This window comes from Pempheris klunzingeri, chromosome 11 (assembly GCF_042242105.1).
Source record: "Pempheris klunzingeri isolate RE-2024b chromosome 11, fPemKlu1.hap1, whole genome shotgun sequence".
Classification (NCBI taxonomy): Eukaryota; Metazoa; Chordata; class Actinopteri; order Acropomatiformes; family Pempheridae; genus Pempheris; species Pempheris klunzingeri.
The window spans coordinates 16,840,396-16,853,412 of NC_092022.1; the positions used below are offsets into that span (position 1 = coordinate 16,840,396).

The 13,017-nt window shown below is 43.7% G+C and overlaps 1 protein-coding gene across 3 annotated transcripts in view; it reads left to right on the top strand.

Moving 5' to 3' along the window:
- iqsec1a (IQ motif and Sec7 domain ArfGEF 1a) overlaps nucleotides 1-13,017 on the top strand; it is a 90,095-nt gene that overhangs the window by 72,391 nt on the left and 4,687 nt on the right. Inside the window, exons 1-13 of one of the 3 annotated variants that reach the window (XM_070838830.1) lie at nucleotides 2,361-2,758; nucleotides 3,317-3,596; nucleotides 3,877-5,156; nucleotides 5,688-5,849; nucleotides 6,283-6,405; nucleotides 6,877-7,043; nucleotides 7,281-7,420; nucleotides 8,456-8,485; nucleotides 9,643-9,768; nucleotides 9,867-9,966; nucleotides 10,206-10,367; nucleotides 10,706-10,882; nucleotides 12,633-12,682. In XM_070838830.1, the coding sequence (XP_070694931.1) occupies nucleotides 2,658-2,758; nucleotides 3,317-3,596; nucleotides 3,877-5,156; nucleotides 5,688-5,849; nucleotides 6,283-6,405; nucleotides 6,877-7,043; nucleotides 7,281-7,420; nucleotides 8,456-8,485; nucleotides 9,643-9,768; nucleotides 9,867-9,966; nucleotides 10,206-10,367; nucleotides 10,706-10,882; nucleotides 12,633-12,682 (2,898 nt within the window). In that variant the 5' untranslated portion in view covers nucleotides 2,361-2,657. Of the gene's footprint in view, nucleotides 1-2,360; nucleotides 2,759-3,316; nucleotides 3,597-3,876; nucleotides 5,157-5,687; nucleotides 5,850-6,282; nucleotides 6,406-6,876; nucleotides 7,044-7,280; nucleotides 7,421-8,455; nucleotides 8,486-9,642; nucleotides 9,769-9,866; nucleotides 9,967-10,205; nucleotides 10,368-10,705; nucleotides 10,883-12,632; nucleotides 12,683-13,017 lie in introns of those variants that run through there. The other 2 variants (XM_070838829.1, XM_070838832.1) reach the window with 2 other exon arrangements.

Here is a 13,017-nt window from a genome sequence, read left to right on the forward strand (position 1 = left end):
CAGAACTCCTGTAGATGTGACTCCTCTTTTCCGGGATGGAGGAATGTTTCTCCCTCAGGTCCGACTGAGGGAATGGGCTGAGGCCTGGGCAGGGGCCCGGGCCTGTTTGTTCAGGATGTGTTGAGAGGGAAGGAGGGGAGAAAGAGAGATGGTCGACCACCACCCCACCCCCCAACCTACCCCCCAAATCCCTGGATCCCATGGCTGAAAATCACTGCCAGCTGAGCTGACATGCTTATCCATGCCTACATCAGAACTGATGGGGGCTCCTGGTGGATAAAGAGTGGACTGAGCGACAGACGCCATTGAGCAGTCGCTGCTAATGTAGAGAGATCATATTTCAAGGGGTGTAAAGTCACTATCAAGAAGCGGCCGTTGTACAACCGTCATTGCTTCATTCTGCACCTCTCAGTGTCCGTGAAACAATGTGGATACAACATGTTGATATAAATGTTAACATGGCCGTCTGAATCACGTGGAGTCACTTCTAGTTCTCTTTTTCAGCATCCATTACAGCTTAAAACACCAGCTCTTAAAATGCTGCTGTCTCGTCCTTTTTCCGCCATCATGAGCAACTGACCTCACTCTGGAGTATTCAGTGACCTCCGAGCAAAAAATACTGCAGCACTTTTTCCCATTCTTTCGTCTGTACACCCACAATCACAAGTATGGTAGAAAGTGAGACAGAAAAAACAAAATGTACTGCAGCTATAGTTTTAACTTTGTGCCTGGAATGTTTTGGAGGCGATGGAGTGAGAAAGCAAACCCCTCAGGAGCAATGTTGTAGCTATTAAAAGCAGCAGGAGTTTGTTTTTTTTTCTTTTAATGCAGACTCAACTCTCATTCCAATAATTATTTTGTCATATTGCATAAATTGACGTTGGAATTTATTTTGGTTCATAAAATAATTACACAATTAGGCAAAACAATTGAGAGGCAATTACTCTCAGCTAAATAGTACAGTGCAATACAACAAAACAATATAACATAATGAAACCAAGAGTCCACGGCCATATCAGCAGCACTTTGAGCTAAATGCTAATGTCGGCATGGTCACAGTGACAATGCTAAGTGTAATACCTACTTAACATCAGCATTTGTCATTTAACAATATTCACCATCTTAGTGCAGCATGCTGGCTTTAATGCTAATTTACCCTAAACACAAAGTCACATCCTCTTAAGTCACATAGCCTTTTTTCATTAACATTATCCAGCTGTCAGTAATCAAACTCTTAATGTAGAAATAATGAAGCCAAAATTTACCACCGGCTGTATTCTGGTGCTGTGGCAGTACGCAAGGTGTGATTTATAAGGCTTCCAGGGATGGTGGCGTTACAATTTGCCATGACAGATGGTTGGGGAGACTCATCCCAATGGCGATTATGTAATAAAGTGTGATTCTCACTGTGTTGTGCAAGGTTTAATGTTGCTCCAGCAGCATAAAAGCCTTCTCTGTTGGCCCTGTTGCTGCGTGCTGGTCCACACTTCAACAGTGTGTAAACCTATTGCCCTGAAGGGTAAGTCGGTTAGCATTTACTTACCGTGAAGTCACGGTGGCCTCAGCTGACCATGAATGGGTCATCTCCCCTCTCGTACACAGGCAAGGAGTTCACTTCATGCACAAGGATTCACTCTGCTGTAGCGTTTGGTGGAAGCGAGCACCTGTGCTACTGAAAGACACAATAATATTTCCAGCTGCATCCAAATAGCACCTTGGCTCTAGGAATCAGACGAAATATTTTCTGTCAAACAATTATTGGTGGCAGTTTGGCAACCGCAGCAAGCCAACAGTAGTTGCAGTAGTATTTCACATTCAACTGTTTGTTTGAAAAGCAGAAGTGTTGAAAAGAGGTAATTCTCAAAAGCATTCTTCTTGGTATAGAAGCATCCGAGTTGTAATCACTTTAAGCTTCGGATTTTTCTCTGCTTTACATCACATTCACTGACAGGAATTACCAGACAGAAAGGGACAAGTTGATACATTTACAAAATGAAATCTATGGTTTGTAGCAGACTGAAGCATGCAATATATTTGAAATTTCTATTCGGCTTTACAGTAAGTAATTATAGGCTATAGTGAACCATGAATGGCTGAATGAATCAGTAAATGAATCATAAATGACAATCAGTATAATTGCACTCAGTTTAAAGTTAAACTTTGCTAATGCAGTCACAAAAGGGGTTTACCGAAACTTCTGCTGTTTGAACTTTTGACCACATTCAGTTCCACTTTTTCACTCAGCTTTGGTTGCTGGTGTTGCTGAGTGTTGATCTCAGACTGTCTAATGAAGGAAGTGGATTGTGTACACTGTATGGGTGTGTCGAGTCACACAGTTCAAACACATTAGGCTGCCAGCGAACAGCGAATGCACTGTCACATGGATGAGAAGAAACGTTCGTTAGTGTGATTTTTAGTTACTGAGCAGGTGGGCATCACATACACCCACATCTCAGCTATTTCTAAGGGACTGCCAGAGTTGTGTTTGCTCTGTCATTCCACTATAAACTGGACTTTGTAACGTGTATTGGAACAGTGTGTTGTCGCTCTGGCAAACATGATGCAACTCCCATTGGTCACTGATTGGCTCTTAAGGTGGCATAAACTTTAGTTTCCTAGAGGATCCTGTGTACTCTGGACTTCACTTGACCGAAAGAATGGTGGACAAGATATGGAGGAAGAGTTGGCAATTTATAGAAAATAGACGGTCTTTTCGCAAAAAGCAGTCCTCTTGTAATACGGCAGAATGTAAGAGTGAGTGAGTAACCTTTTGTTTTTTTCACATTGTTTGTCTAAGAGGTAATCTCACAAGGACAACAGATGACTGGATGTGTTTCATATTTGGAGAGTGTTGATGTTGCATTTATATTTTCTGAATGTACCACGACAAAATCTATGGCAGACTGTCATATTTTCAGAAATAATTGTTACAGAGATACACACCAGTAGTGGGCAGCTTACAGTTGAGTGTAATGTGCGGTTTGCACTTTGTCGTAAAATTGCAGGATCAGCACTTCCTAGAAAGGGCTGCACACATTTACACACTCTCTGCAGTTCACTTCTATAAGCCATACTTGTTGGTATATTCTATAGCAGAGACTAGACTACAGATTTTAAGACTTTCCTTTCTAAAAGCTTAAGTCGCTGAAGTTAAGCTACTTTTTGCTCTGACATTTCATAAGAGGGATCAGAAATACAGCTGCGATTAAGCCGATAGTGCTTCAATCATATTTTGATTCAAAATTGAATTCTCATTGTCTAATCTTTCTAGTGAGAGGATGAAATCTCTAACCATCCCTTTGCTCTCTTATTGCAGTGTGGAAGGGGATGGACGTCCCAATGAGAGCGGCTCTTCCCTGGATGGTGGAGCCAGCTATGGCCAGGGTCCGGTGACTCACGGCTCCGCCATCAGCCCTGACCGATTTGACAGCCCGCTTTACAGCCACGGGGTCCAGCCCGGGCCTCAGAGACCCCGTCGGCCCAAGCTCCAGCACTCGCAGTCCATCCTCCGTAAGCAGGCTGAGGAGGAGGCCATCAAGCGGTCCCGCTCGCTCTCTGAGAGCTATGAGCTCTCTGCTGACCTCCAGGATAAACAGGTATTTCAAAGTAGCCTGGCTGAATAGTTTTCTCCCATTCTCATGTCACAGTGTCACATGTGATTTTTCTTTAAGAGTTAATTATCAGAAACCCAGCTGTGTGAGATTATCTTGGTACAAACAGAGCAGGAAGAACTGTTGTTATATTGTCAGAGACCCACTGACAACTGGGAGAAGCAAATTATCAGGATGGCTTCATAAAATAAACAGCCGAAAAAACCAATTACATATTCCATGAGTGGCACAGTTTCACAGGTAATTTACTCTGTCTTCTCTCTAGGTGGAGATGCTGGAGCGTAAATATGGTGGACGGTTCATAACTCGGCATGCGGCCCGCACCATCCAGACAGCCTTCCGCCAGTATCAGATGAACAAGAACTTTGAACGTCTCAGGAGCTCTATGTCTGAGAACCGCATGTCCAGGCGCATTGTTCTGTCCAACATGAGGATGCAGCTCTCATTTGAGGGCCCTGAGAAAGTGCACAGCTCCTACTTTGAAGGTAGGCAGGTGTCCATGACGGAGGATGGTAGCCCACTATCCATGGTGCAGTCTGAATGTGGAGATATAGAGGTCCACCAGCAGGCCAACATGGCATCTCACCCAGCCCCACAGGGTGACCTGACAGATGCCATCACGGAGCTGGAGGATGCCTTTTCCAGGCAGGTCAAATCTCTGGCTGAGTCCATAGATGATGCACTGAACTGTCGCAGCCTTCAGGGAGATGAGGGTCCTGACCCAGAGGCCATGGGCTGCTCTAAGGTGGAGAGGGAGGTGCCCTATCAGGTGAAGGCCCACCGCAGGGCCGCTGGACGCTTGCATGATGAATCGATGGCGTCCTATAGTGATGTTACTCTGTTCATTGATGAGGAGGACATGTCCCCCTCTATTGCTCTGTCTAGGTCAGGGGACCAGCCCTCCAGCACAGAATCAGACTTGCGGTTGCGGTCAGTCAACTCCTCCCAGGACTACTGGCCTGTTGACCCCAAAGATGAGGGTCGTGACACAGACACGAGCTGCCGTAGCACTCCCTCTCTCGAGTGCCAAGAGCAGCGTCTTAGAATGGACCATCTTCCTTTGTTGACCATAGAACCTCCTAGTGACAGCTCTGCAGAGCTCAGTGACCGGTCTGACCGTGGCTCTGTCAAACGGCCGCCCGTGTATGAACCACACGGCCACATTGTAACGTCGTCCCAGGCAAGCCCTAAACACATTTCCCATGGACCCCCTCCTCGAGCTCCCTCCCGTGATGACGACGCGCCTCTGCGTCACCGCCATCGCCAGCTGGAAAGCCACTTGGCCATCAACGGCTCAGCCAACAGACAGAGTAAGTCGGAGTCTGACTTCTCTGATGGGGACAACGACAGCATCAATAGCACATCCAACTCCAATGACACCATCAACTGCAGCTCGGAGTCTTCCTCGAGAGACAGCCTACGAGAGCAGACACTCAGCAAGCAGACTTACCACAAAGAGACTCGCAACAGCTGGGACTCGCCCATCTTCAGTAATGATGTTATTCGCAAGAGGCACTACCGCATCGGCCTGAATCTCTTCAACAAGTAGGTACTCAGCTCTGATGGAGCAGGCGCTTGACCAGTGCAGTGATTAAGGGTCTAGTAACTGAACGTGATGTTAGAACAGCCTCTTGCAAAATCATTCACTCACTGTGTGCACTATAAACTGTAATTAGGGGCATTGATATCAAATTCAAAGATGTTGTGATTGTAAAAACAACACAGCACGTTGTGATATAGACTGATATAGCTGAAATTGTCCTTGACCTAAATACTTTGATACAAAGAATTTTCTTTCCTTAGTAGGCCTTTGTAGTTGTAGGGAGAGTCAATCATGCCTTAATAATACTAGTAACTATAGAAGACAGAACTACATAAGCATAACCTGTTTTTTCATGGGACACATTGCGCTTGTGTCTGTGTTAGGACTGTGGTAACATTTAAGCAGGTTTAATGTAACGTACATCAGCTTTCACTAGCACTGATCGCTTATGTTTTGACTATGCAGTCAAAGCAGTAGCAATTACTTCTCTCCAGTTTTGAAATTTACCTTCATCTAAATGTTGTATTTATCAGGAAGCCAGAAAAGGGCATCCAGTACCTGACTGAGAGGGGGTTCATCCCTGACACACCGGTTGGTGTGGCTCACTTCCTGCTGCAGAGGAAGGGGCTGAGCAGGCAGATGATTGGAGAATTTCTCGGCAATCGACAGAAACAGTTCAACAGAGATGTCTTGGAGTAAGTATGATCTCTCCTCCCATCATCCTTAAACCTCAGTATGAATTGGATAAACGTAAGCAAAGCAAAGGAAATGTGTGTTAATACTCTGATGTCCAGAGTGTTTGTCCACATCCTTGTGCACTTCCTGAAACAAATTAAAGTTACTGGCAACAAAGAAAGACACCAAACATCGGGGCCGTCACTGTAGATAATTCAATAAAAAAAAAGAAAAGGAGAAAGAGTGACAAGCATGGTACAAAGACTCCGTCAAACCCATCCCAGTAACATCATGCAGGTGGTAGAATAAGAATAAGTCACTGCACAAATATGATTATTATAAACACTGAGATATTCTCCATAATAGAATCTAGGCCAACTAAGCCCTGTAAGATATGAAAAAACCTAGTTTGTGTTTCATTTTTCTGTCTCCATCTGTCCCCTCACGTACCAGCTGCGTGGTGGATGAAATGGACTTCCAGGGAATGGAGCTGGACGAGGCTCTCAGGAAATTTCAGAACCACATCCGTGTTCAGGGCGAGGCCCAGAAAGTGGAGCGGCTCATCGAAGCCTTCAGGTTAGATCACACACTGACACGTGGAGTTAAACGTATCGAAGACAGACCAATAATTACACAGAGAAAACGGAGGGAATGGCTGTGTTCATACTTACAGCTATGCACAATGCAACACATTTGTTGCCTCTTGGTGGAGAAAAAGGTTGCTGACCAGAACCGGTGAGGAAAATGGATAAACTGCAATGATCAATACACCACATGGATCCTGAATATTTCCCAAACGATTAATTGTCACAGAAACAGCATGCTTAAATGGTTTGTGCCCATAATACTAGAATCTGTTTATGTAAACCTTTATTGAGTTTTGTTTCCCAATAGCTGGGTGTTCCAGGTAATTATTGATAAATAAAGGGAACCAGTATTAGCATCACTTCATTTTTTTCTTGTCACTATGAACACGATTCTTTTGTGTGTGTTTTGAAACCATAATTTGCCTGTAAATTGAGATGGGTGTTGCTCTCCTGTCTCCAGCCAGCGCTACTGCATCTGTAACCCCACTGTGGTGCGGCAGTTCAGGAACCCTGACACCATCTTCATCCTGGCATTCGCCATCATCCTCCTCAACACTGACATGTACAGCCCCAACGTCAAGCCTGAGAGGAAGATGAAGCTAGAGGACTTTATTAAGAATTTAAGAGGTAACAAAGCCAGTGATTATTATGATTAAGTGACGATACACTATGTGTGACCAAAATATATTTACTGATATTTTCAAAATGTGCTACATGTTGTGTTCTTGTAATATGATTGCAGGTGAATGACCACATCCTTCTCCATTTTTCCAGTTCTAATGTTCTGACGCAGTGCATTTTAATTTAAAACCCTTGACTTTTATTGCACATTGTATAGTAACTCGGCTCTCCCCTGTGTGCCAGGTGTGGATGATGGGGAGGATATTCCGAGGGAGACTCTGGTCGGCATCTACGAGAGGATCCGTAAGCGAGAGCTCAAGACCAACGAAGATCATGTCTCCCAGGTCCAGAAGGTTGAGAAGCTCATTGTGGGAAAGAAACCAGTGAGTGCTGATTATTATTCGTTCTACTAAGTCAACTGGAAGATATTATCATTTTCAAGGCATGACATCGATCTCTTAGGCATCTTTTTTAAGGCACAGAGGGAAGAGGGAGATTTAGGAAATCTAAGTCCTTTGTATCTTTGGCGATTGTGGTGTGAAAGGGGACACGTGCTTGAGTTTAGACCTTCACACTGATTTGAACACACCCAAAGCCCTTGAGAGATGTCACCCAGTGCTGCAGTCTGATGAAAAATGGGAACTATTTTGCCACCTTAGCACAGCATAGTTCTCAGTTTTACAGAAACCAGTGTTTAATTAACAGGAGTTACAATGCAGTATTCTCTTGATTCATTAATCACTAGTTAGCTTATTTCTGTGTATAAATACTGAACAAGAACTATGATCAAATTTAGTTTTGACTCCTGCTCCAGCCCCTCGGGAACAGGCAGAGCAGCTCCTGCATTATTCTGTAGGTAACGATGTTTCTTCAATGTGTGAAGGTCATAAGTGTGATTAACCTATGCAGCCTCGGGGACAGGTTTGTCTTGCATGGAGGACTTTGCCTCAGTTGGTTTCCAGTGGGATGGATGGGTTACTCCGCCAGTAATGAAGTAATATATTGAAAAATGATCCCTCGTCACCATTTAGCCGCAGAATTAAAAGCTGAGGAGGACACTCAGCGAAACACTTTAGCATAAAGACCACATTGGATTTCCTCTCCATGATAATCGGGTCCACTACTGCTGCTCAGAGTGGACTTCTAGAAGGGGATCTGTTTTCATTCAAACATTATTGCAAACTCCCTTGAGTCCGACAGCAGAGAAAGACCGTCCTGTACACAGAGGTCCGTGCATTTTCATGGCCAGTTTAATAGGCTATAGGTGCAGGATATGCAAGGGCAAATCCTGATGTGGGCTCATTAATAAGCAGGAGAAATTAAATTAGGTTGTTTTGGGTTTTTTTTATGTGACAATAGCGTAAATAATCGTAGCATAAAAGCTGCATATAACATCTTCTTTGTCCTCTCTTTTTTAGATTGGATCACTCCACCATGGCCTGGGATGTGTAAGTAGGCCAAATGTCCATAAATCATACTATATTTGATCATTTTTCATTTATTATTTCACTGCATGTGCACAGCTTCCTGTCTCTGAACATTACAGTTAATGCACATCACAAAGGTAGTTTTGGAGTCAGATTACCTAAAGAAGCAGGACTTCTGCCCCCCGAGGCATCATATCTGCTACTGAGAAGACAAGCAGTCATTGCTGTACTCCGGAGACAGCATCGACGGGCGTAAATTCTGTGCTCAGCAGGGTCACCGCGTGGTTCATGCATACTACACTTCATGCTTTGTGCCATGTTACCAGTTAACTTTCTCTAATGAAACAAACCTAATTTGACTACAAACACCCATTAGTGACTTTAGCAACAACTACTTTTGTATATTTTCAAATATACAGTAAGGATGATAATAATTTTAACAGGGCTGTCATTTGTCTCTGCAGTAGGTCGTCATGTTATGTTATTAGCGTGATAACACGTTGGCAAGGTGTCTTCACATTAAAAAAGAAAATCGACTCATACGAGGAAACACCATTCTGCTTTACGTTACGGTGTGCGTAATTTTGATTGACATCTTATTATGTGTTATTTCTTACATACTAGATATGCAATAAGACATAATACCACAAATAGCTTCACTCCTGTGTTCTACTATAGGTCATCGGTTTGTGCTCAAGTTTTGATTAATTTGCGGGACAAACTAAATGACCCAATAGTAGTAGAGCTGAAATGATTAATTGGTTATCAAAAAAGTCAATTATTTTTCTGTACTCCCGTAATCAATTAATCAATAAACATTCTCTAGGTCCAGCGTTTTGATTGAGGATTTGCTGCTTTGTCTTTGTCTTATCTGACTTATCTGATCTAACTTTTATGTATTCCAAACACGGAATCGATTTGATAATCAGCAGATAAGTCAGTGATGAAAATAAGCATTAGTTGCTGTCCTTAACTCTATTATCCAAACTATCACCACTTCTCCATATACGTTACTGTGAATACTATGAAGTGTGCAGAGGAGGAATAAATCACTCACACCTTCTTTAAATTCTGCTCAGAGGAGGAAGTAACTTCTGTTCCTTATTACTCTGTGGACCGAGGCCATAATGACCTCTTAAGTGTTGGTATCTGTGCTCTTTTTTTTGTCTGCCTTGTAGGTGCTGTCGCTGCCTCATCGCCGGCTGGTGTGTTACTGCCGCCTGTTTGAAGTGCCAGATCCCAACAAGCTTCAGAAGTTGGGCCTGCATCAGCGGGAGATCTTCCTGTTCAATGACCTCCTAGTGGTAAAAACCCTCTCCTCTATCCTCTCCCCTCTCCTCTATCCTCTCCTGTCCTCTCTCTTTAGACCGATCCTAAAAATATTCTCCTCGCATGACTTCAGGTAACCAAGATTTTCCAGAAAAAGAAGAACTCGGTGACATACAGCTTCAGACAGTCTTTCTCTCTGTACGGGATGCAAGTCATGCTGTTTGAAAATCAGTGTAAGTGGCATTTCCTTTTATTCCGTCTTCATCCCTGTGGCGTGTTAGCAGCCAGTGTTTACATCACTGGGTTTGATTTAGCACAGTAACATGTCGAGCAGAAATGAGAAGTCAGACCAATGGGCTGTGACATTATTTACACCAAACTTCAGACAGCTTTTGCCCGATTTGTTTTAACTTGGTTTTGATCAATGGCCCTTGTGTAAATGTGTCTCCCTCTCTGTTTGCCGTTGCCCCAGATTACCCAAATGGAATCAGGCTTACATCAGCGATACCAGGTGCAGACATCAAAGTCCTCATCAACTTTAACGCACCCAACCCCCAGGACCGCAAGAAGTTCACAGATGACCTACGAGAGTCCATTGCCGAGGTCCAGGAAATGGAGAAATACAGGATAGAGTGTGAGCTGCTTTCACCCCCCCTCCCATCCCCCTCTAACGCTGTCTACCTCAGGCTATGTAAAGTAGAAACGGAGCATGGTCCTCATTACTCAACTGCGGCAGTTTATGGGGGAGAATTTTTACAGAGTTCACAGGATGGCTAACAGATTTTTTTCTGGACATTCAAGAGGTAGTTCTGTTAGGACATACAAGATCAGGATGTTGGAAATTATGTAGATAAATAGTGGGCGTCCATGAGTTTCAGACTAAATACATTACAGAGGCGTTATTCCCTGGCCGGAGTGAGATGTAAAAACCACCGCCACTTACCTCAGTCTTTCCTTGGCTCCGTTCCACAGCTGAGCTGGAGAAGCAGAAGGGGGTGGTGAGGCCCAGCATGTCGCAGAGCTCTGGTCTGAAGAAGGAAGCTGGCAATGGGAACATGAACCGCGCTAGTCTGGATGACACCTACGCCATGGGAGAGGGCCTGAAGAGGAGCGCCCTCAGCAGCTCCCTGCGAGACCTCTCCGAAGCAGGTACAGCCAAAACGTCTGTGCTTTTACCAGAAGGTCCTTCAAGGGGAAAGTAGTCTCCTTCTGTCATCCATCTCTCTGTGGTGATGTCAAGGGGATAAAAATAGCAAAATGTTGTTTCACTGCACCATGCATTGATTTTAGAGTTCTCCTCTTTAAATCCACTATCTTACTCACTCATGATTGGATAGTTTGGTCTGGATGGCGTGTCCTTTAATCTTTAACCTCTTTTGAACTTAGCATACTTTGTTTTAGAGAGACTTCAGGTTTGCTCCACCTTTTCACAAGTCAAAGACTGAATACAGACCTATTTGAGGTGCAGTTGATTGTTTAGAAATGCAGTTTTTCCAGATCTGTCTTCTCAGTGATGAATGAAATTGACAGGCAGTTCTCACCTCCTGATCATTTGGATGAGTTTATTCCTGACATTCTCCATTCGTGTTCTTAGCGTCACTTTCTTTTTTATTAACTTAGCACTTTTGCACTCCTGCGTTTGTTTTATCCAAAGACATTCTCATTGAATCCTATGTTGTGTTTTATTCAAGCATCATGTGCCATTTCCTCTCACGTATATTTGTGAACCAAACAAATTGAATGCGTACCATTCTTGAGCAGCAACAAGATCAAGATTTAGTTTCAGTCTCGGTGTTAACAATCATTTCACATCCATAAATATCAGTGTTTAACACAGCCGCTCTGTCTCTGAAGCAAGAGTACATTTCATTCATTACAGATAACAGCTATGTGAAGTTATCGGGTGATTAACTTGATAACAAAATGAAATCCAGTCAGGGGTCTGCCTCACTGTTGGTAATATGATACGCTTTGTTCTTATGATCACTACCTCTATGGGATATGATAGGTCAGCCAGTGAAGAAGTCTGTAGAAGTCCCTCCGCCCTCCTGTCTCCTGTGTTTTTCAATGCAGGATGTGGCATGTTAGTGGGGTCATTTTTGTTATGTGTTTTCTTTTTCCTTTCCTGCCATACTCCATTTCATGTGTATTTACTGTGTTATTTCCATACACATCAGGTATTTTCCTGTATATGTGTGATTATTGGTCATGTATCATTGGCTGAGTGTGCCTAACAACGGCGAGAGTGCTCTGTTCGCCCTCAGACCTGTATATGCCTGTACATCCCATGTGCAACAACCACTGTATTGCTTTTGATGTGTCTCCTCCTTTGTGACTGTCACTGAGACTGGCTTCTCGCCAACCTTGACCCCTTTGAAAATCTACATCTTGTGACAACATTAAGGATGAGTTGTCATGTTTTATCAAGTCAAAAATCTATCTGGGGAAAAATTTGTTTCAGGATCAACCCTGTTCAAAGTTTTTAAAAATAGGCTACAATCCTTTGGTAAAACTTCACTTAGACTATTGGACTTGATGCTCATGGAGTCCGTACTTGTTGACATTTTTACAAATGCACTCAAAATTTCTAAGCATTACTCGACTGAGACTCCAGTTCAAAGTGCGTTTTGAAACTTAAATCTCTGAAAATTCAATGCAACTTAAGTTTTCTACCTGAGGGAAGGTGTGACTTCACTAGACAGTTAGCCACAGTACCACCTGTCAACCACCACCCTCCCAGACCTGAACGCGCTCTCCCCTTCCCGTCCATATCTGGACCTTACTCACAGTCACAATCCACTGCACTGCCCCCTACGGGACTGGTGGGCGGCCTAAACGTCTGTAGTCGGTCCAGGAGTGCTGTCGATCTCTAATCTGTGGTATTGCATGTCTCGGGCAGGCAAGCGGGGGCGTCGCAGCAGTGCAGGATCACTAGACAGCAATATGGAAGTAAGTTGGAAGCAGCTGGTATCCAAGCTACTCTCTATGTGATGATGTGAACTGTGAAAACACACCATTTATTTTTGGTCTTACACCTTCTTTGCTTCATAGACTCAGTCCATTTGTTTGGATCATTTATTTTTCTTCCTGGGATGCCTTATAACCTGCTTGCCTCACTTAGTGTGCATGCATGGGTTGCCTGCCTCTGATCCTGCCCCTTTGTGGAAGCCAGAGATCTCCTGTTTTGGTCATGTTATATGACCAATATACACTTTATCTTCAAACAAGCATGACTCTACTAATCCCTCCTCTGATCCCTCCCCTTGTCGCCTGTCTCTGTCTTT